At 42.9% G+C, this 22,089-nt stretch overlaps 1 protein-coding gene across 8 annotated transcripts in view; it reads right to left on the bottom strand.

The window, feature by feature from the left end:
* Nucleotides 1-15,741, bottom strand: part of LOC128703343 (PDZ_signaling and DUF4749 domain-containing protein Zasp66) — a 325,662-nt gene extending 309,921 nt beyond the window's left edge. For 4 of the 8 annotated variants that reach the window (XM_070085328.1, XM_070085327.1, XM_070085329.1 and 1 more), the window contains exon 1: nucleotides 15,498-15,738. In XM_070085328.1, the coding sequence (XP_069941429.1) occupies nucleotides 15,498-15,605 (108 nt within the window). In that variant the 5' untranslated portion in view covers nucleotides 15,606-15,738. Of the gene's footprint in view, nucleotides 1-15,497 lie in introns of all 8 variants that reach the window. The other 4 variants (XM_070085325.1, XM_070085330.1, XM_070085331.1 and 1 more) reach the window with 2 other exon arrangements.
* Nucleotides 15,742-22,089: the final 6,348 nt, after the last annotated feature.

The raw sequence follows: 22,089 nt of genomic DNA, 5'->3' as shown, positions 1-22,089 counted from the left end.
AATGTTCTTGAGTCTTCCACTGCCCGTATAGTAGTTGTAGCCTTCATTATAAAATTATCTTCAGTGTTCTCTATGGCTTCATTATACAACATCCCACTGCTTAGCTCGGAACTTGATAATGATCTGAAGGGATCGTAACGTCTGGTAGTTTTCCTTAGTAAACTGATCCATGCACAGTATTGACGTAACGTGTGAATTTTTTTAGGCACGGTAATGTAAGTTGTGAATTGTTCCAGGCACGGTAATGTGGGTAAGTTGCGAATTGTTCCAGGCACTGTAATGTAAGTTGTGAATTGTTCCAGACACGATAATGTAAGTTGTGAATTGTTCCAGGCACGGTAATGTAAGTTGTGAATTGTTCCAGGCACGATAATGTAAGTTGTGAATTGTTCCAGGCACGGTAATGTTAGTTGTAAATTGTTCCAGGCACGGTAATGTGGGTAAGTTGTGAATTGTTCCAGGTACGGTAAGGTAAGTTGTGAATTGTTCCAGGCACGGTTATGTAAGTTGTGAATTGTTCCAGGCACGGTAATGTAAGTTGTAAATTGTTCCAGGCACGGTAATGTAAGTTGTGAATTGTTCCAGGCACGGTAATGTGGGTAAGTTGTGAATTGTTCCAGGCACGGTAATGTGGGTAAGCTGTGAATTGTTCCAGGCACGGTAATGTGGGTAAGTTGCGAATTGTCCCAGGCACGGTAATGTGGGTAAGTTGCGAATTGTTCCAGGCACGGTAATGTGGGTAAGTTGTGAATTGTTCCAGGCACGGTAATGTGGGTAAGTTGTAAATTGTTCCAAGCACGGTAATGTGGGTAAGTTGCGAATTGTTCCAGGCACGGTAATGTGGGTAAGTTGTGAATTGTTCCAGGCACGGTAATGTGGGTAAGTTGTGAATTGTTCCAGGCACGGTAATGTGAATAAATTGTAAATTGTTCCAGACTCGATAATGTAGGTAAGTTGTAAATTGTTCCAGGCACAGTAATGTGGGTAAGTTTATATATATATATAAGCGCTAATGTGGGTAAGTTGTGAATTGTTCCAGGCACGGTAATGTGGGTAAGTTGTAAATTGTTCCAGACTCGATAATGTGGGTAAGTTGTAAATTGTTCCAGGCACAGTAATGTGGGTAAGTTGTAAATTGTTCCAGACTCGATAATGTGGGTAAGTTGTAAATTGTTCCAGGCACGGTAATGTGGGTAAGTTGTAAATTGTTCCAGACTCGATAATGTGGGTAAGTTGTAAATTGTTCCAGGCACGGTAATGTGGGTAAGTTAATACAAGTCACTGTGATGACTCACCACATTAAATAAACATACCTATCGTGTTTGATACTAAGAGGCATATAGTATAAGAAAATTAACTTCATGAGGGGCTCCAAATATCTGTTTATATATATATATAAGCGCTAATGTGGGTAAGTTGTGAATTGTTCCAGGCACGGTAATGTGGGTAAGTTGTAAATTGTTCCAGACTCGATAATGTGGGTAAGTTGTAAATTGTTCCAGGCACAGTAATGTGGGTAAGTTGTAAATTGTTCCAGACTCGATAATGTGGGTAAGTTGTGAATTGTTCCAGGCACGGTAATGTGGGTAAGTTGTAAATTGTTCCAGACTCGATAATGTGGGTAAGTTGTAAATTGTTCCAGGCACGGTAATGTGGGTAAGTTGTAAATTGTTCCAGACTCGATAATGTGGGTAAGTTGTAAATTGTTCCAGGCACGGTAATGTGGGTAAGTTAATACAAGTCACTGTGATGACTCACCACATTAAATAAACATACCTATCGTGTTTGATACTAAGAGGCATATAGTATAAGAAAATTAACTTCATGAGGGGCTCCAAATATCTGTTTATATATATATATATATATATATATATATATATATATATATATATATATATATATATATATATATATATATATATATATATATATATATATATATATACGTATATATATATATATATATATATATATATATATATATATATATATATATATATATATATATATATATAGATAGATAGATAGATAATATAAGGAGGTACCACCTCTAGAACTGTTCTGGGGACCCTCATCCTCAGAGAAAAGAATAAACTTGCTTCAGGGAAAACTCAAGATTCTCCCTGAAGCTGTTTGAGAATTTTCTCCTACCACCCCCTATATTTCCAGTATGTTTTATTTAAAGACAAAATACATTGGCCAAACATTCACAAAAATACAACAGAAAGTAAAACAACTTAAATAACTCAGAGCTACATCTCGAATACTTCGTCCAGCTCCCCTGCGATGGGCCGCGTGCCCAGAATGCTGCAGGCATTTCCTCTCTGGATCGCAACACTGAGTCTCTGAAAGAGGAAGCTGGTCGCCCTGTTGTCCTTGGTTTCTATGATGAGCTTTTCACCCAGCTCTTTGAGGAACTTTAGAGCAGACTTGCCCCATGCTCCAAGGGTCTCCGACCCTATTGGAATGAAGTTATACCAAGGGGGAAGGTCTTCATATTTTCGGATCTTCTGGGTCTCCCTGTGGCTGGCAGCTCCACCCCCTTCCACTACGGTGTATGGCAAGTAGGTGTCTGCCAGTGTGGCGGCACAGGTGTAGTCCCAGGCAATCTGCTTTCCATTCTTCCAGGGTAGCATAGTGGCTCCATCAGGACGCTTTTGACTTCCATCAGACCTCTGTACTTGGGGTTCCCGTTGAGATGGGCAACGGGCTGTGGCGAGGCTTCTCTTTATAATGTCATTGACCTCCTCATGTCTGGCATACTTCCGTTCTGCTGTGTGACACACGAGACCATGAAGTCCGAATTGATCAGCTGTCGCCCTGCTGCAAATGCACCTCTGTTCGGTGAGGATGGGGGCAGCTAGGCGAAGAGCAACACCAATCCGAATGGCCTTTGGGTCGAGACGGGTGCCCAGGGAGGAATTGGGAACAGCTAACAGGAAATCTCCAGAGTGTGGTGTCTTCACTGCCAGAAGACGAGCTTTGTCCTTTCCTGAAGCATTTGAGAGCATTGTGTGGGCGATTTTTTCCATGATCGGTTTGTCCCAGTGGGACTGTTTGTGTTCTTTGAGAGGAGCTGGTCTACTTAAGGAGTCTGTAAGGGTGTCCCACCGAATCGCTGCTTCAGTAAACCTGGGGTCTTGAGCTCCTTCCACGTCTCTCAAGCATTCGGGAACTATCTTCTTGACTAATGCACTGGAAGCCAAACACGAAGACAGAAAAGCAGGTAAAGCAACATGCGTTGCTTTGCGCACCCCTATACCTCCCAGTCGCACTGGTAGGGTTGCCTGATCCCATTGCTGATCCTCTAGTGACAGGTTCAGGGCCTTCTTAAAGGTTGACCTCAGGTGTGCGTCATATTCATCGAGTGTTGGGTTGTCAAAAGAGGGTGCACACCTCAGGAAGTAAGTGAGTCTTGGCATAGTAAGACACCTTGTGAGGAGATACAGAGCATCATGGGCATCAAGATCGCTTATTCTCTCCTCCATTCTCATTAGGTCATTCAATTTGTCCCTGAGGGCAGTGTCGATGGCCTGGTGACCCAGCGGTGCTCCCAAGAGGGTACTGTTGGACGGAGTGGTAGTAGAGACTTCCTCAGTCTGGAGAAGAGCATTGTTCCATAGTATGAAACAATATGGAGATGAAGTGACAGGATGGAGCTTTTTATAGCGCCAAGAGGTGAGACGTAGGCCACTAGGAGAGGTAAGAACTCAGATGCTGAGAGGTCAGGTCCCTCTCAAATCCAGCCGCCCTCACTAGTGGAAGTTGTCGAAGTTGATTGCAGGTCTGTACCAAGATACCCTTGTGTTGCAGTGTCTGACAGATTGAACATTAAAATGGTATAAAATACCGACAGGTTGTTAGGTAAGACACATATGCAACAGTTAGGTATCTTTATTATGAAACGTTTCGCCTACACAGTAGGCTTCTTCAGTCAAGTACAGAAAAGTTGATAGAAGCAGAAGATACTTGAAGACGATGTAATCAGTCCATCACCCTTAAAGTTTTGAGGTGGTCAGTCCCTCAGTCTGGAGAAGAGCATTGTTCCATAGTATGAAACAATATGGAGATGAAGTGACAGGATGGAGCTTTTTATAGCGCCAAGAGGTGAGACGTAGGCCACTAGGAGAGGTAAGAACTCAGATGCCCAGAGGTCAGGTCCCTCTCAAATCCAGCCGCCCTCACTAGTGGAAGTTGTCGAAGTTGATTGCAGGTCTGTACCAAGATACCCTTCTGTTGCAGTGTCTGACAGGTGATGGACTGATTACATCGTCTTCAAGTATCTTCTGCTTCTATCAACTTTTCTGTACTTGACTGAAGAAGCCTACTGTGTAGGCGAAACGTTTCATAATAAAGATACCTAACTGTTGCATATGTGTCTTACCTAACAACCTGTCGGTATCTTATACCATTTTAATGTTCAACGCTATTCTTGCTGAAAAAGACAAGCGAAAATTTGTGTATGCAATAATTTCGCAAAAATCATTCTCAGCCTAACGAAAAATATATATTTCACTGTGTTTGTTTAGTATTAAATTATTGTAAACGTATCTACAATATATTTAGTTGGATTAGGCTAAAATAAATTGCGCTTGTTATAATAAGGTTAGGTAAGTTTTCTAAGGTTTTTTTAGTACAAAATTAATTTTTACATTTACATAAATGACAAAAAAAAAATATCTTTAAACGTAATAGGGAAAATTTTAGAAAGGACTTAATTTTAAATGAGTTCTTGCTAATTGACCAGTTTTACATATTCGGCACGACATATATATATATATATATATATATATATATATATATATATATATATATATATATATATATATATATATATATATATATATATATATATAATATATATATATATATATATATATATATATATATATATATATATATATATATATATATATATATATATATATATATATATATATGTATGTATGCAAAACAACCACTGTGAAAGAATAGAGAAATTCCAAGCGCTTTCGTGACTACTCACATTATCAAAGAACAATGTTCCTTGATAATGTCAGTAGTCACGAAAGCGCTTGGAATTTCTCTATTCTTTCACAGTGGTTGTTTTGCATATTCTGAAATCACCTGTTTACTGTGATCTTATTGCATTTATATATATATATATATATATATATATATATATATATATATATATATATATATATATATATATATACATATATATATATACAGTGGTCGCCCGCTTTTCGTAGTTCCGGGCAATCGTAAAATTCGCCAATCATAGGGGTATTTTCGTATAAACATGGACTCGCTTTTCATAGGTTGACTCGCGAGTCGTAGTTCGTCCAGGACACGTACCCACGGTGTGAGCCAGGGCGGCAGCCAGTCTGGCATTGTTTACCAGTGAGCGAAGGTCCCCTCACGTGCTCCAGCGAAATATTTCATAATATTCCATTTATTTTAGTGCTTGCAAGTACTAAATAAGCTACCATGGCTCCAAAGAAAGCTCCTAGTGCCAAGCCTGTGGTAAAGAAGGTGAGAAATACGATTGAATTTAAGAAAACCAACATTGAACAATATGAAAGTGGTACAAGTGCGGCCGAACTGTCCAGGATGTATAAGAAACCCTACACAACCTTATGTTCCATAGTGGCCAAGAAAAATGAAATAAAGGATGCTGTTGTTGCAAAGGGAGTAACTATGCTGACAAAAATGAGATCACCAGTACTGGAAGAGGTTGAGAAGTTATTATTGGTGTGGATAAATGAGAAACAATTAGCAGGAGATACTCTTATGACTTCGTTTATTTGTGAAAAGGCTAGGCAGTTGCATGAAGATTTGGTAAAGAAATTGCCTGCAAATAGTGGTGAAGTGAGTGAATTTAAGGCCAGCAAAGGCTGGTTTGAGAGATTTAAGAACCGTACTGGCATACACAGTGTGGTAAGGCATGGTGAGGCTGCCAGTTCGGACCACAAGGCGGCTGAAAAATATGTGCATGAATTCCAGGAGTACATAGAGGCTGAAGGACTGAAACCTGAACAAGTGTTCAATTGTGACGAAACAGGCCTCTTTTGGAAGAAAATGCCAAAGAGGACCTTCATTACACAAGAGGAAAAGGCAATGCCAGGACACAAGCCTATGAAAGACAGGCTGATGCTAATGTTCTGTGCTAATGCTAGTGGGGATTTCAAAGTGAAGCCATTACTAGTGTACCATTCTGAAAATCCCAGTGTGTTCATGAAAAACAATGTTATGAAGAGTAAATTGTGTGTGTTTTGGAAATCTAATAGTAAGGCATGGGTCACGAGGGAAATTTTCGTCGAGTGGTTCAATGAAGTGTTTGGCCCTAGTGTGAAGGAGTATCTCCTGGAAAAGAAATTGGATCTCAAGTGCCTGCTAGTAATGGACAATGCACCTGCTCATCCTCCAAACTTGGATGACCTAATTTTCGAGGAGTTTGGGTTCATCACAGTAAAGTTCTTGCCCCTGAATACCACTCCTCTCCTCCAACCCATGGACCAGCAGGTTATTGCAAACTTTAAAAAACTCTACACAAAAGCAATGTTTCACAGGTGCTTGACTGTGACCACAGACACTCACTTGACCCTAAGGGAATTTTGGAGAGAACACTTCAGTATCCTCCACTGCATAACCCTTATAGGTATGGCTTGGGAGGGAGTGACTACCAGGACTTTGAACTCTTCCTGGAGAAAATTGTGGCCAGATTGTGTCGACAAGAGGGATTTTGAAGAATTTGGGACTGACCCTAATGAGCCTATGTCTGTTGTAAAATCAATTGTGGCACTGGGGAGTTCCATGGGGTTGGATGTGAGTTTGGAGGATGTGGAAGAATTGGTGGAAGACCACAATGAAGAGCTCACCACTGAGGAGCTGCAAGAGCTTCAGCAGGAAGAGCAACACATCGCAGCTCAGAATCTTGCTGCAGAGGAGGAGGAAGAGAGATGGAAGAAGGTGCCTTCTTCAGAAATTAAAGAGATTTTTATTATGTGGGGTAAGATGGAAAGCTTTATGGAGAAACATCACCTTAACAAGGTTGTTGCAAGCCAGGTTGGCAACATGTACAGTGACAAAGTCTTGGGCCATTTTAGGGAAGTGTTAAAGAGATGCCAGAAACAGAGCTCTCTCCACAGTTATTTTGTGAGACAGGACTCCAGTGACTCTCAAGGTGGTCCTAGTGGCATTAAGAAACAGAGAAGAGAAGCAACCCCAGAAAAGCAAATGGTACCTGAGGTGTTGATGGAAGGGAATTCCCCTTCCAAACTATAAACAATCCACTCTCTCTCCTCCTCCAGTCTCCCATACACTAAGAAGAATCTCCAATAAATGTAAGTGTTATGCTGTTAATGTTTCATTCATCATTTTCCATTGTATTGTTTATGTACTACATGTATATTTCACGTTAAAAAATTTTTTGTTTTAATACTTCTGGGTGTCAGGAACGGATTAATTGTATTTACATTATTTCTTATGGGGAAAATTGATTCGTAAATCGTAAATTTCGTTTATAGTAACGGCTCCAGGAACCGATTAATTACCAACAACGAGGGACCACTGTATATATATATATATATATATATATATATATATATATATATATATATATATATATATATATATATATATATATATATATATATATAAATATGTATGTGTGTGTGTGTGTGTGTGGATATCGTTCAAAATTTTCTGTAAGAAATGGCCATATATTTTATTTGCGCTGATACAAATAATTAATATAACTGAAAGACATGAGCAGAGTTATTATATTTCCAATACACCGAACAACTGTAACGATATGATTGTCAACTCCTCACTGAGCGGTGGGTTATTACAGTTTTAAGCCAGTGTTCTCTGTGGTTCACGGCGGCTTTGAAGGAACCTTGGCTTGGACCTCGCCACAGCTGTGCTGCTGTGTGAAAACCTGTGTTTGTAGTCATAGTGGCGGCCCCTGCATACCTACCTAGTGTGTTTAGAAATGGACCTAGTAGCTACAGTGTTTAGAGAATTGACTTACTAGTTTCAGGACTGGTTTGTAATGTCGTTTGAACTCTACGTTCGCTGGGCTGGTGCTAGATCAATTATGCATGCCTAATTTTAAAATTAAAGGTCATGTCAAAATACAGCAATGACTGTAAAGGTTTTACACTACAACTCCACTGACATGTATATAGTTTGATCCTGTCACGAAACTAGCCTGGCTCCTATCCAAGGTAGGTGCCTCCCAGCTGACACTCTTGCACTGGTGGAGGCATGTAGCGTACCTACTTTCCCTCTGTCTGTCTGTCTGTCAGTCTGTCTGTCTGTCTGTCTGTCTGTCTGTCTGTCTGTCTGTTTGTCTGTCTGTCTGTCTGTCTATCTGCCTATCTGCCTCTCTGCACCAGTTTGGAATCCACACCTAGTCAAGCACGTGAAGAAATTAGAGAAAGTGCAAAGGTTTGCAACAAGACTAGTCCCAGAGCTACGGGGATTGTCCTATGAAGAAAGGTTGAGGGAAATCGGCCTGACGACACTGGAGGCCAGGAGGGTCAGGGGAGACATGATAACGACACATAAAATACTGCGCGGAATAGACGAGGTGGACAAAGACGGGATGTTCCAGAGATGGGACACAGACACAAGAGGTCACAATTGGAAGTTGAAGACTCAAATGAATCAAAGGGATGTTAGGAAGTATTTCTTTAGTCATAGAGTAGTCAGGCCATGGAATAGCCTAGAAAGTGATGTGGTGGAGGCAGGAACCATACATAGTTTTAAGGCGAGGTATGATAGAGCTCATGGGGCAGGGAGAGAGAGGACCTAGTAGCAATCAGCGAAGAGGCGGGGCCAGGAGCTGTGAATCGACCCCTGCAACCACAAATAGGTGAGTACACACACACACACAAACACATACACACACACACACACACACACATACACACACACACACACACACACACACACACACACACACACACACACACACACACACACACACACACACACACACACACACACACTCACACACACTAAGTTAGGGTGAAAAACAGAGAAAGTGTAATCTCTCTCACTTTTCAGACACATACAAGATATAACTGTTTTTCCACCTTCCCATAACCTGCCTCGGTGGCACAGTTCTTGCCACTTCCAAAACTTTAGTTTTGGAAGTCAGATGACCTTCCATATGACTAAGTCCCGCTTCAGAAAACACTTGTTCTGTTTCCTGGCGAACCTGACCTAACATAACTTAGTTTATCTAACTGGTTCCCCACTGATTTTTTTTTAATGTTACCTTCCCCACACTCCAACAGTACTTCAAATCCCACAAAACCACTTTCCTACATTCAATCCGAAATATCATATTGTTCTGTGAATGCTTAATCTCCTATCTCTCAAAGCCTCTTCCAACCTTCTCTGTGTCACTTCCAACACCTTTCACGTAACCCTTGATTTATATACCATCTTTATGGATTTGCTTCTTCCGTTCTGGATGACAACATTCTTTCCACTGTCTTCCATTCTTACCTCTAAATCATCTTTTAATATTTTCACTCATTATTTTCTGTATAATGCTGACATCTTCAGAGTTATCACGGTCACTGTTGCTTCAGTCCCTCCAGCCTCCTCCCAGCAGCCATGTTTAGTGACCATCACACACATCCACACACTGAAAACACACACTTACACACAAAAGATACACAACCACACACAAAAGATACACAACCACACACAAAAGATACACAACCACACACAAAAGTCACACAACCACACACAAAAGTCACACAACCACACACAAAAGTCACACAACCACACACAAAAGTCACACAAACACACACAAAAGTCACACAACCACACACAAAAGTCACACAACCACACACAAAAATCACACAACCACACACAAAAGTCACACAACCACACACAAAAGTCACACAACCACACACAAAAGTCACACAACCACACACAAAAGTCACACAAACACACACAAAAGTCACACAACCACACACAAAAGTCACACAACCACACACAAAAATCACACAACCACACACAAAAGTCACACAACCACACACAAAAGTCACACAACCACACACAAAAGTCACACAACCACACACAAAAGTCACACAACCACACACAAAAGTCACACAACCACACACAAAAGTCACACAACCACACACAAAAGTCACGCAACCACACACAAAAGTCACACAACCACACACAAAAGTCACACAACCACACACAAAAGTCACACAACCACACACAAAAGTCACACAACCACACACAAAAGTCACACAACCACACACAAAAGTCACACAACCACACACAAAAGTCACACAACCACACACAAAAGTCACACAACCACACACAAAAGTCACACAACCACACACAAAAGTCACACAACCACACATAAGCGCTGACACAATTACACTTCTCTTATACATTTCTTTTATGTACACTCTTTCATCAACTTGTTGCTGTACACAGGTTTATCAACATTCCTGCTACTTTCGCTTCTTCATTTATTTTGTGATTCTCAACTCGCTCACACATAATTACGTTCAGTTATTCCATATTTCTTTCTTCCAGTGTGAGTTTCAGTCTTCAACTGCCTAAATTTCTCACATTACAACTTATAGTGTTAGGTTAGGTTAGGTCAGGTTAGGTCAGATTAAGTTAGGTTAGGTTAGGTAAGGTTCGTCAGGTTAGATTAGGTTAGGCTAGATTAGGGTAGGTTAGGTGGCCTGGTGGCTAAAGCTCCCGCTTCACACACGGAGGGCCCGGGTTCGATTCCCGGCGGGTGGAAACATTTCGACACGTTTCCTTACACCTGTTGTCCTGTTCACCTAGCAGCAAATAGGTACCTGGGTGTTAGTCGACTGGTGTGGGTCGCATCCTGGGGGACAAGATTAAGGACCCCAATGGAAATAAGTTAGACAGTCCTCGATGACGCACTGACTTTCTTGGGTTATCCTGGGTGGCTAACCCCCCGGGGTTAAAAATCCGAACGAAATCTTATCTTATCTTATCTTATCTTAAGTAAGGTTCGTCAGGTTAGTTTAGGTTAGATTAGGTTAGGTTAGGTTAGATAAGGTTCGTCAGGTTAGTTTAGGTTAGATTAGGTTAGGTTAGGTTAGGTAAGGTTCGTCAGGTTAGGTTAGGTTAGGTTAGATTAGGGTAGGTTAGGTTAGGTTAGATTAGGTAAGGTTCGTCAGATTAGGTTAGGTTAGTTTAGATTAGGGTAGGTTAGGTGAGGTTAGGTTAGGTTAGATAAGGTTCGTCAGGTTAGGTTAGGTTAGGTTAGGTTAGGTTAGGTTAGATTAGGTTAGGTCAGGTTAGGTTTGGTTAGGTTAGGTCAGGTTAGATTAGGTCAGGTTAGGTTAGGTCAGGTTAAGTTAGGTCAGGTTAGGTTAGGTTAGGTTAGGTTAGATCAGGTTAGGTTAGGTCCGGTTAGGTTAAGTCAGGTTAGGTTAGGTTAGGTTAAGTTAGGTTAGGTCAGGTTAGGTTAGGTTAGGTTAGGTTAGGTTAGGTCAGGTTAGGTCAGGTCAGGTTAGGTCAGGTCAGGTTAGGTTAGGTTAGGTTAGGTTAGGTTAGGTAAGGTTAGGTTAGGTTAGGTTAGGTTAGGTTAGGTCAGGTTAGGTTAGGTCAGGCTAAGTTAGGTCAGGTTAGGTTAGGTTAGGTTAGGTTAGGTTAGGTTAGGTCAGGTTAGGTTAGGTTAGGTCAGGTCAGGTTAAGTTAGGTTAGGTTAGGTTAGATCAGGTTAGGTGAGGTTAGGTTAGGTCAGGTCAGGTTAAGTTAGGTCAGGTTAGGTTAGGTTCGTCAGGAAATAGGACTTTTAGCGTTCACTCTCAGTTCGCTTTTACACACCTTGTAAAAATCTTCCAACATCTACAACTTTTGTTTTGACTCTCCCAACAAATCACTGCCATCATCATACACATTATTAGCCACTGTGACAACAAATATCCATAATTAAGGCCATCTTCTACAGGAAATTTTTTTTTCTTCTGTTATTTTAATGCTGGTAATATAACAGTCATCTTTGGCAGCCTCAGTTAATGGTTACTGAAACCTGAGATCATGCCATGTACTCTCAGCAAGATGAGGTGAATCTATCTGGTGTCTGTATATCAGTGGTATTCAGTACCGACAAGATGACGAATTAGACACACTTGTAACATCTGGGTGTCTTTACTGGTGGACGCTTCACCATCCAGTGACTTTATCAATATAGTACACGAACATAACAGAAACATACACAGCAAATAGTGGAAGATGAGATAGTCAGTCCCTCAGCCTAGGAGCAGGTGATGAGTACCGTAGTCTTGAAGATTCTTCATGACTAAGACTACCTCGTCTTCCACTATTTTCTGTATATATTTCTGTTATGTCCATTTATTGTATTGTTAAAGCCACTGGATGGCGAAACGTCCACAATGACACCCAGATGTTACGTATGTGTCTAATTCATCATTTTTTGGTGTCTGGCAGAATCTTGGTCACCCGATAAGTTGTTCCAATTAACATTAAAATATGTAAAGCCAAAATTACTGTCTCGATGTTATTAATTAATGCTTTAATTTCGACATATAAATGGTTATCGTTTTTCTAATTTTGTTGAGAGGATGTTATATTACCCTTATTATAGTTTCATTCTTCTCATTTCATTCTCATGACTTGTTTTTTTTCATCTCTCTTTTGTTTATGATATACGTGTAGATGACTGTCCATATATAGGATCCTCTGTCAACTTGGTAAGTACTGTACTGAACAGCAATGACTGTTTCGACTGTCAAGTCTTTGAATTAAGAGACACGTAAGTTCCTCTGCCTTGTACTAACATGTTCATTTCACCCAGGTAGATATGTTTGTGATTTGTTAAAATCCACTGTGTGGGCGAAACGTTGTCAGTAAAGGATCACATTAAACTGCTTATGTGTTTATTTTCCATGGTGTCAGTATTTTATACCATTTTCTTGTTCATTTTCCACTATAATCTACCTCGTCCACAATTACTATCGCATTTACTTCGTTTGTTTCGTAAGGTGACGTCCAGGATCTTTCCTTAATTCATGGTATAACTTAACAAATCTCTGGAAACAATTGGGCTTCACAGGTCTGATTTCTGCTGTGTAACCCAACTGTCCTCTAAGATTGAATTAAGGAAAGATCCTGGACGTCACCTTACGAAAGCAGACAAAGCGAATGCGATAGTAATTATGGACAACGTAGATTATAGTGGAAAATGAACATAATAGAAGACAGGGAATCGCACGCGTCTCTTAAACCAGTGTTTGTTCACTATGGTAATATCTGGAGGCTTCGATGATCCATTGTCAGATAATTTGTCAGCTTTGGGAAAATTACTGAAGACTTTCACTTAAAGCTTATGCCATTAAGTAATGCATATTTGCCAGTTGGATTTTTCAGTTTAAATTTGAATTTCTCAGTTCTTACTAATTTACTGAGTTGATACACAAATAACCCGCACACACAAGAACGGAACAGATGACAACGTTTCGGTCCGACTTGCCCCTTACTCTATACTATACTCTATACTATAGAGTAAGGGGCGCACAACACTGCTCCTCTAACCAATAATGTTTATTACAAAAAATAAAACCTTTACACCTCCCTTTCCTTATTTACGCTTTCTTAGCCCGTGAACAATTCTTGTCCTACTTGGTCTTCCCACAGTGATGAGAAGATAATTTGACTGTACCAATTGTTCATAGTTAACATTGTATAACAGATAATAAACCACTTTTTCGGTCTCTTCCTTTAAGGTTTAAAGTTTTATATCTTTCTCATTAGCTTTACGAAGAACGTGATTTAAATCACATCTTGTTAGCAATCATGTGAAGAAAAAGTTGCTAGAGAGAGAGAGAGAGAGAGAGAGAGAGAGAGAGAGAGAGAGAGAGAGAGAGAGAGAGAGAGAGAGAGAGAGAGAGAGAGAGAGAGAGAGAGAGAGATAGAGAGAGAGCACGATCACCAAAATAGACATGGCAAGGACGAGAGGAAATTTGGAATGAAATCAAGTAAGCTTCAGCACCCTAACCAAGCTTCCAAGATTGTCATGACCCTGAGAACCTTTGGACTGAGTCCTGAGTCTGCCACACATGGTGTAAACACCTCTTAAAACTAAGCCAGGTAGAAATCATTTACGAAATTGTCTACAAAATTTTCAGCGTCATGTGAATTTGTTGTAAATTATAATTTATTGTAATTTATTATAACGTAAAAGAGGACCTTGTGATATATCAAGATCATCTGCAGAGGATTACCTGCCGTTTAATTTCCATTACTTCTGTCGAGAGATAGATAGAGATAGAGAAAGAATGAAAGAGGGAGAGAGATGATGTACGTAACAGCTCTTAGCTTGTAAATAAAGTAAGGAACCTTAACCTAACCTTGTAAAACCCTGTGTAAAGAGGGAGGGAGAGAGAGAGAGAGAGAGAGAGAGAGAGAGAGAGGAAAGATTGATCTTCCTGGAGAAGCCTAAATATCTTGTGCCTCCTGTACTCTGCTACGAACACCTTCTATTGTTAAGTCTTATCATCCGCCAGGCGGCAGCACCTCACGCGCGAGCAACAATCATTCCCTCAGTGGGACAGAGCAGATGGTTTTCTCAGCAGGTCCTTTTTCAGCTGGCTCCCTCAGTAGAGCATCTTTCAGCGGGCTGTCTCAGTAGATATCTTTCAGCTGGTTCTCTCAGTAGTCTCCTTCAGCGGGTTCACTCAGTAGAGTCTCCTTCAACGGGTTCTCTCAGTAGAGTCTCCTTCAGCGGGTTCTCTCAGTAGATTCCCCTTCGATCCTTCTCATTTCATGTTCTATCACCAGCTCCCTCAGCAGCCCCTCTCTCTCCCCTCTCCTTCCCTCCCTTATTCCATTACCACCATCCTCACCTTGTCATTTGTCATCTTCCCCCTCCCCCCCTGTTACCCTTTGCCTTCTTGCTCCCTTTCCCCTTCTCCCCTAGTTGAGTTAGTTCCCCCTAACGCTCTTACTCAGGACAGCCACAGGCCCCTCGAGCAGGTTCCTGTCTGGTACTCGTATCTTACAGTACCGTGCTAGGGACAAGGGTAGGCCTCCGAAGAGTATCAACAGATCAAGAGGCTTCGATAATATTATTAACACTCGATGGCCGTCTTACGTTCATCCTGATGAAGATTCGAAAATTGGAATCCATTTTATTTTAGTAAGACTTGGTGTCCAGTAGCGACTCCCCAAAAGGCATGGAATCGAACACTGACTTCACAGATAAAACAGACGTAGAGAGACTTAATGGGCCAGGGACTGAACCCAACATACTGGAGGAGGTTACATAAATAGCCCGCACACAGGAGAAAGACGCTTATAACGACGTTTCGGTCTGATTTGGACAGTCATAAGCTTCTTCCTATGACCGCTGAAAGTTTCTTTCTCCTGTGTGCGGGTTATTTATGTAACCTCCTCCAGTATGCTGTGTATTGTTCTGGTCACTGTATTGTGTCTTTTTCTTCTTGGAGGAGGTTGTGATCACTTACCCTTTGGACGGAGAGCGGGAGTGCCACGTCTACGCCGCCTTGGAGTCGGAATCCCCATGGCTGGTCATGACCGTCCCTCTCCAGGACTAATTCGATAAGTCCCGCCATTATGTAGCTACCTACACTAGCACAGTCCCTCTTGGGTTAATTGGTAGCCCTCTGGACGGCCGCCACACAGCCCACAACAGCCACCACCACCACGGTACACACTCTCCCGACACACTTGCCACAAGCTTGGCAACACGACCCTCTCCACCAACCCACTGCTGCCCCCTACTCACCCCTCCCCCTCCCCCTATCCCACCCGGGAACCCACACCCCCAACTCTCCCTACCAACCCCCCAACCAAGGGGGCATCATGCCCGCCTGTCCAACCTGCTGCCTAGCGCAGGGCGCCGCGCGCCCTCTCCCTTCCTCACTCTCGTTTAATCGTACACACCTTCCTCAGTAGCATATCATACAGGTAATATCACAGTCGAGTCAGTTATCACCAGTTCCTGTGCTTCCACAAGGCATAAATATCGTAGTGATCAGAAATAGCCCGGGGAGAGTGCGGCCTCCAACATTCCTGCCAGCCTGAGCCAATGTTGTCCGGGTTCACATGTCCCGTGCGGCATCCAGGGATCCCATTGGTCCACGCTGCTTCCGTCGCCTTGGTAACTGTGTAAACAACCCACATTCAAAGTTTTGCCGCCAAGTCTGCTAAACCAAATTTAGAGTTCTGCAAATGGAAGACGGGAGTTGAGTTACACCCGCGAGGACAACACGTCGGTGTAGACCCACAACTCAGCTGGCTGAGTGCACACGGCCGCTGCTCCGCCCTCACACACAACACAGCCATCACTCAAACACACTAATGACACCTGTGTTATTGTCTAACCACTCATATTAAACAATATTCACCTCCTTCCCCCCTCAAAAAAAAAAATAATTAGATACTACTGAAGACCCCAGTGGAAATAATTCACTTTGATTTTTTTTTTTGGGGGGGGAGGGGGGTTATCGTAGGTAAGTTACACTATGTATGATAATTTTACTTACATGTATCTGTACCTGAATAAACTTACTTAAGACGCCAAGTTTAAACACACTACATGGTGAGAATTTAATCTTATTTCTTGATAGATGATGTGTTGTATGTGCAAGTGAATTAATATTGCATGTAGATTTTAATTAACTTTTGCTCAAGAAAGTTAACAATCAAAACAGTTTTATCAAAATATGTTTTTTTTCGCAACTGTAAGAAAAATGGGATAACTAGAACCTTCAAAACAAGAGATGCCAAGCCAGTAATGACACTATTCAGGCGACTCGCTCTCTCTAGGTTCGAGTATTGCTGTCTGCTAACTGTCCCCTTCAAGTCATGCGAAATTACTGAGCTGGAAAAATCTATGGTGAACTTTGACAGCTCATATTAACTCAATCAAAAACCTAAATTATTGTGAAAACTTGAAGTCTCAAGAACTCTACTCCTCATGAGGTAGGCAAGAAAGATGCATCATACTCTGCACTTGGAAGATACTGGAAGGACTCGTCTCACACCTACACACCGAGATTACTACTTATAAACACAAGAGGCTTGACAGACTGTGCAAGATATCTCTAGTGAAAAGCAGGTGAGCGGTGAGTATACCGAGAGAGAATCTAATAAGTGTTAAGGGACCGCGACTCTTCAACACCCTTCATACATAAGTGGGATTACCAACAAATCCTCTAGCTGTCTTCAAGAAGCTGTCTTCAAGAAGCTGTCTTCAAGAAGCTGTCTTCAAGAAGCTGTCTTCAAGAATCTGTCTTCAAGAAGCTGTCTTCAAGAAGCTGTCTTCAAGAAGCTGTCTTCAAGAATCTGTCTTCAAGAAGCTGTCTTCAAGAAGCTGTCTTCAAGAGGTTATCTTCAAGAAGCTGTCTTCAAGAAGCTGTCTTCAAGAGGTTGTCTTCAAGAGGTTGTCTTCAAGAGGCTGTCTTCAAGAGGTTGTATACAAGAGGCTGTCTTCAAGAGGTTGTCTTCAAGAGGCTGTCTTCAAGAGGTTGTCTTCAAGAGGTTGTCTTCAAGAGGTTGTCTTCAAGAGGCTGTCTTCAAGAGGTTTTCTTCAAGAGGTTGTCTTCAAGAGGTTGTCTTCAAGAGGCTGTCTTCAAGAGGTTGTCTTCAAGAGGCTGTCTTCAAGAGGTTGTCTTCAAGAGGCTGTCTTCAAGAGGTTGTCTTCAACAGGTTGTCTTCAAGAGGTTGTCTTCAAGAGGTTGTCTTCAAGAGGTTGTCTTCAAGAAGCTGTCTTCAAGAGGTTGTCTTCAAGAGGTTGCCTTCAAGAGGCTGTCTTCAAGAGGTTGTCTTCAAGAGGTTGTCTTCAAGAGGCTGTCTTCAAGAGGTTGTCTTCAAGAGGCTGTCTTCAAGAGGTTGTCTTCAAGAGGCTGTCTTCAAGAGGTTGTCTTCAAGAGGTTGTCTTCAAGAGGTTGTCTTCAAGAGGTTGTCTTCAAGAGGCTGTCTTCAAGAGGTTGTCTTCAAGAGGCTGTCTTCAAGAGGTTGTCTTCAAGAGGCTGTCTTCAAGAGGTTGTCTTCAAGAGGCTGTCTTCAAGAGGTTGTCTTCAAGAGGCTGTCTTCAAGAGGCTGTCTTCAAGAGGTTGTCTTCAAGAGGCTGTCTTCAAGAGGTTGTCTTCAAGAGGCTGTCTTCAAGAGGTTGTCTTCAAGAGGCTGTCTTCAAGAGGTTGTCTTCAAGAGGTTGTCTTCAAGAGGTTGTCTTCAAGAGGTTGTCTTCAAGAGGTTGTCTTCAAGAGGCTGTCTTCAAGAGGTTGTCCTCAAGAAGCTGTCTTCAAGAGGTTGTCTTCAAGAGGCTGTCTTCAAGAGGTTGTCTTCAAGAAGCTGTCTTCAAGAAGCTGTCTTCAAGAGGTTGTCTTCAAGAGGTTGTCTTCAAGAGGCTGTCTTCAAGAGGTTGTCTTCAAGAGGCTGTCTTCAAGAGGTTGTCTTCAAGAAGCTGTCTTCAAGAGGTTGTCTTCAAGAGGTTGTCTTCAAGAGGTTGTCTTCAAGAGGTTGTCTTCAAGAGGCTGTCTTCAAGAGGTTGTCTTTAAGAGGTTGTCTTCAAGAGGCTGGCTTCAAGAGGCTGTCTTCAAGAGGTTGCCTTCAAGAGGTTGTCTTCAAGAGGCTGTCTTCAAGAGGCTGTCTTCAAGATGTTGTCTTTAAGAGGTTGCCTTCAAGAGGCTGGCTTCAAGAGGCTGTCTTCAAGAGGTTGCCTTCAAGAGGCTGTCTTCAAGAAGCTGTCTTCAAGAGGTTGCCTTCAAGAGGTTGTCTTCAAGATGTTGTCTTTAAGAGGTTGTCTTCAAGAGGCTGGCTTCAAGAGGTTGTCTTTAAGAGGTTGTCTTCAAGAGGTTGTCTTCAAGAAGTTGTCTTCAAGAGGTTGTCTTCAAGAGGCTGTCTTCAAGAGGCTGTCTTCAAGAGGTTGTCTTCAAGAGGTTGTCTTCAAGAGGCTGTCTTCAAGAGGTTGTCTTCAAGAGGTTGTCTTCAAGAGGCTGTCTTCAAGAGGCTGTCTTCAAGAGGTTGTCTTCAAGAGGTTGTCTTCAAGAGGTTGTCTTCAAGAGGCTGTCTTCAAGAGGCTGTCTTCAAGATGGAACTCGACAGATTCCCCGAAACAGTTCCTGGTCAGCCGGGTTGTGGTGCATACGTTGGACTTCAGGCGGGAGGCGCTAATAGCTTGATCTATCAGGCCAATAACCAGGATTCCTGGTCTGGGACAGGGGCGCGGGGGCGCTGATCTGCGGAAGCGACTCCAGATAATCACTGGTCAATAATTTTTTGAAAAGTTGTATGCTTTTTAAATGTGGTTAGTTAATTCTTATGTATTTTCATGTTCTGAATCCAAATATCACCTTGAAAAATGTTATTTGGCCATAGGTTTAAAGACATGAAATATCTGATTATTTTATTATAATGTACTATATACAATATGTGTCAGTATGTTTAAAACTCTAATCTGTGCCTACTCTCTGCCTTTTTGCTTGACGCTTATAGTGGGCTGAAGAATCATCTCTTGCCGATGTCCAGTAATAATCTACAAGTATTCTTGTGCCCCATTTGCTCTGGTACTATTTTTCCATGGTAGTTGCAGATATCTGACAAGGTCATGGAGTTCCCCTTTTGTTATGAAATGTGGCCTAGAGGAGTCTGCTTCATCAAAGCTTCGGTCACTGTGTAATCCAGCACTGTTATCCTTCTCTTCTTCCTCCTCACCACTTTCTTCATCTGACTCGAAGAATACCGAAGTTGGTGCATCAGGAACTGGTAGACCTTCTCCATGTGGAACTGGGTGAATACCTGATGTAATATTTGGATAATCAATGGACCCCTTTTTTCTCTTTGACAAGCCTCTTTGTACTGGAGGTACCCGACAGAAATAACAATTGTTGGTACGGTCTGTTGGCTCCCGCCATGTCATTGACACAGCTAAAGGCATTCCTTTCCTCTTCCTGTTCAACGATTGGCGAAGGTTAGTAGCACAATTGTTGCAGCATATGTGTAGAGCCCAGTTCTCATCCTGGCCACCAATCTAACCATAGCAGTTATACGGCGCTTCTGTGATGCAAAGGTCACCTCACCACAAATGTAGCAGAAGTTGTCTGCACTATTCACACAAGTACGAGGCATCTGAAAGCAAACAACAAACAATTAGAAGATAAACAGAAAATTTATTCATTAATTTATCATTATAATACAGAGCATGACAGCTAAACAGAAGTATTTATATCATTCAGTAGGAAAATAAAATTAATATAATATGCCTCACATGTATATCAATAGCTTGCTCAGTGAATATTTGTTATAAGCTTAAAATGTGTTTTTACATAGTGCTCACAGTGATCAATGTTGCTCTTTCCTGCACCACATAGAGAGAATCTATATGGGTCTAAGCTTACCAGTCAGCATAGGTACCTGATGTGGGGTCACGTCCTGGGGACAAATTAACCTAATTTGCCCGAAATGCTTTGCAAAATAAGGGGCTTTTTGTATAATATTTCGCTGATGTCAGCTAGGTCTGTATAAGTTGTTTCACGTTCTTGTAGAAATAAAGATTATTATTATTATTATTATTATTATTATTATTATTATTATTATTATTATTATTATTCTCATACAAGAAATTCACACTCAGCTGCAGCCAGCATGATGGTCCCTAGACGGCTGTCGGGTAAACGAATGCATTACAACTTCTTTCAGACGAGCCGGCCGGGTCCACAGACCGCCCCGCTCGGGCCTGTAAGAGTGTGAGACTCCGTGGCCTGCAAGAGTGAGAAACTAAGCGGCCTGCAAGAGTAGGGACTCCGGGGTATGCAAGAGTGGGAGACTACATGGCCTGCAAGAGTGGGAGACTCCGGGGCTCCAAGAGTGGGAGACTCCTGGGCTGCAAGAGTGGGAGATTCCATGGCCTGCAAGAGTGGGAGGCACCGGGGCTGCAAGAGTGTGAAACTCCGTGGCCTGCAAGAGTGTGAGACTCCGGGGCTGCAGGAGTGGGAGACTCCGTGGCCTGCAAGAGTGTGAGACTCCGGAGCTGTAAGAGTGTGAAACTCCGGGTCCTACAAGAGTATGAGACTCCGTGGCCTGCAAGAGTGGGAGACTCTGTGGCCTGCAAGAGTGGGAGACTCCGGAGCTGTAAAAGTGTGAAGTTCCGGGACCTGCAAGAGTGGGAGACTCCGGGGCTGCAAGAGTGTGAGACTCCGGGGCCTGCATGAGTGGGAGACTCCGTGGTCTGCAAGAGTGTGAGACTCCGGGCCTGCAAGAGTGTGAGACTCCGGGGCTTCAGGAGTGGGAGACTCCTGGGCTGCAGGAGTGGGAGACTCCTGGGCTGCAGGAGTTGGAGACCCCTAGGCTGCAGGAGTGGGAGACTCCTGGGCTGCAGGAGTGGGAGACACCTGGGCTGCAGGAGTGGTAGACCCCTGGGCTGAAGGAGTGGGAGACTCCTGGGCTGCAGCAGTGGGAAACTCCTGGGCTGCAGGAGTGGGAGACTCCTGGGCTACAAAAGTGGAAGACTCCTGGGCTGCAGGAGTGGGAGACTCCTGGGCTGCAAGAGTGGGAGACTCCCGGGCTGCAGGAGTAGGAGACTCCTGGGCTGCAGGAGTTGGAGACTCCTGGGCTGCAGGAGTGGTAGACTCCTGGGCTGCAGGAGTGGGAGACTCCTGGGCTGCAGGAGTGGGAGACTCCTGGGCTGCAGGAGTGGTAGACTCCTGGGCTGCAGGAGTGGGAGACTCCTGGGCTGCAGGAGTGGGAGACTTCTGGGCTGCAGGAGTGGGAGACTCCTGGGCTGCAGGAGTGGGAGACTCCTGGACTGCAGGAGTGGGAGACTTCTGGGCTGCAGGAGTGGGAGACTCCTGGGCTGCAGGAGTGGGAGACTCCTGAACTGCAGGAGTGAGAGTCTCCTGGGAAGCAGGAGTGGGAAACTCCTGGGCTGCAGGAGTGGGAGACTCCTGGGCTCCAGGAGTGGGAGACTCCTGGGCTCCAGGAGTGGGAGACTCCTGGGCTGCAGGAGTGGGAGACTCCTGGGCTGCAGGAGTGGGAGACTCTTGGGCTGAAGGAGTGGGAGACTCCTGGTCTGCAGGAGTGGGAGACTCCTAAGCT

This window comes from Cherax quadricarinatus, chromosome 15, assembly GCF_038502225.1.
Source record: "Cherax quadricarinatus isolate ZL_2023a chromosome 15, ASM3850222v1, whole genome shotgun sequence".
Classification (NCBI taxonomy): Eukaryota; Metazoa; Arthropoda; class Malacostraca; order Decapoda; family Parastacidae; genus Cherax; species Cherax quadricarinatus.
Note: the sequence above shows the minus strand (reverse complement) of the source record. Positions and strands in the feature narration are given on the sequence as shown.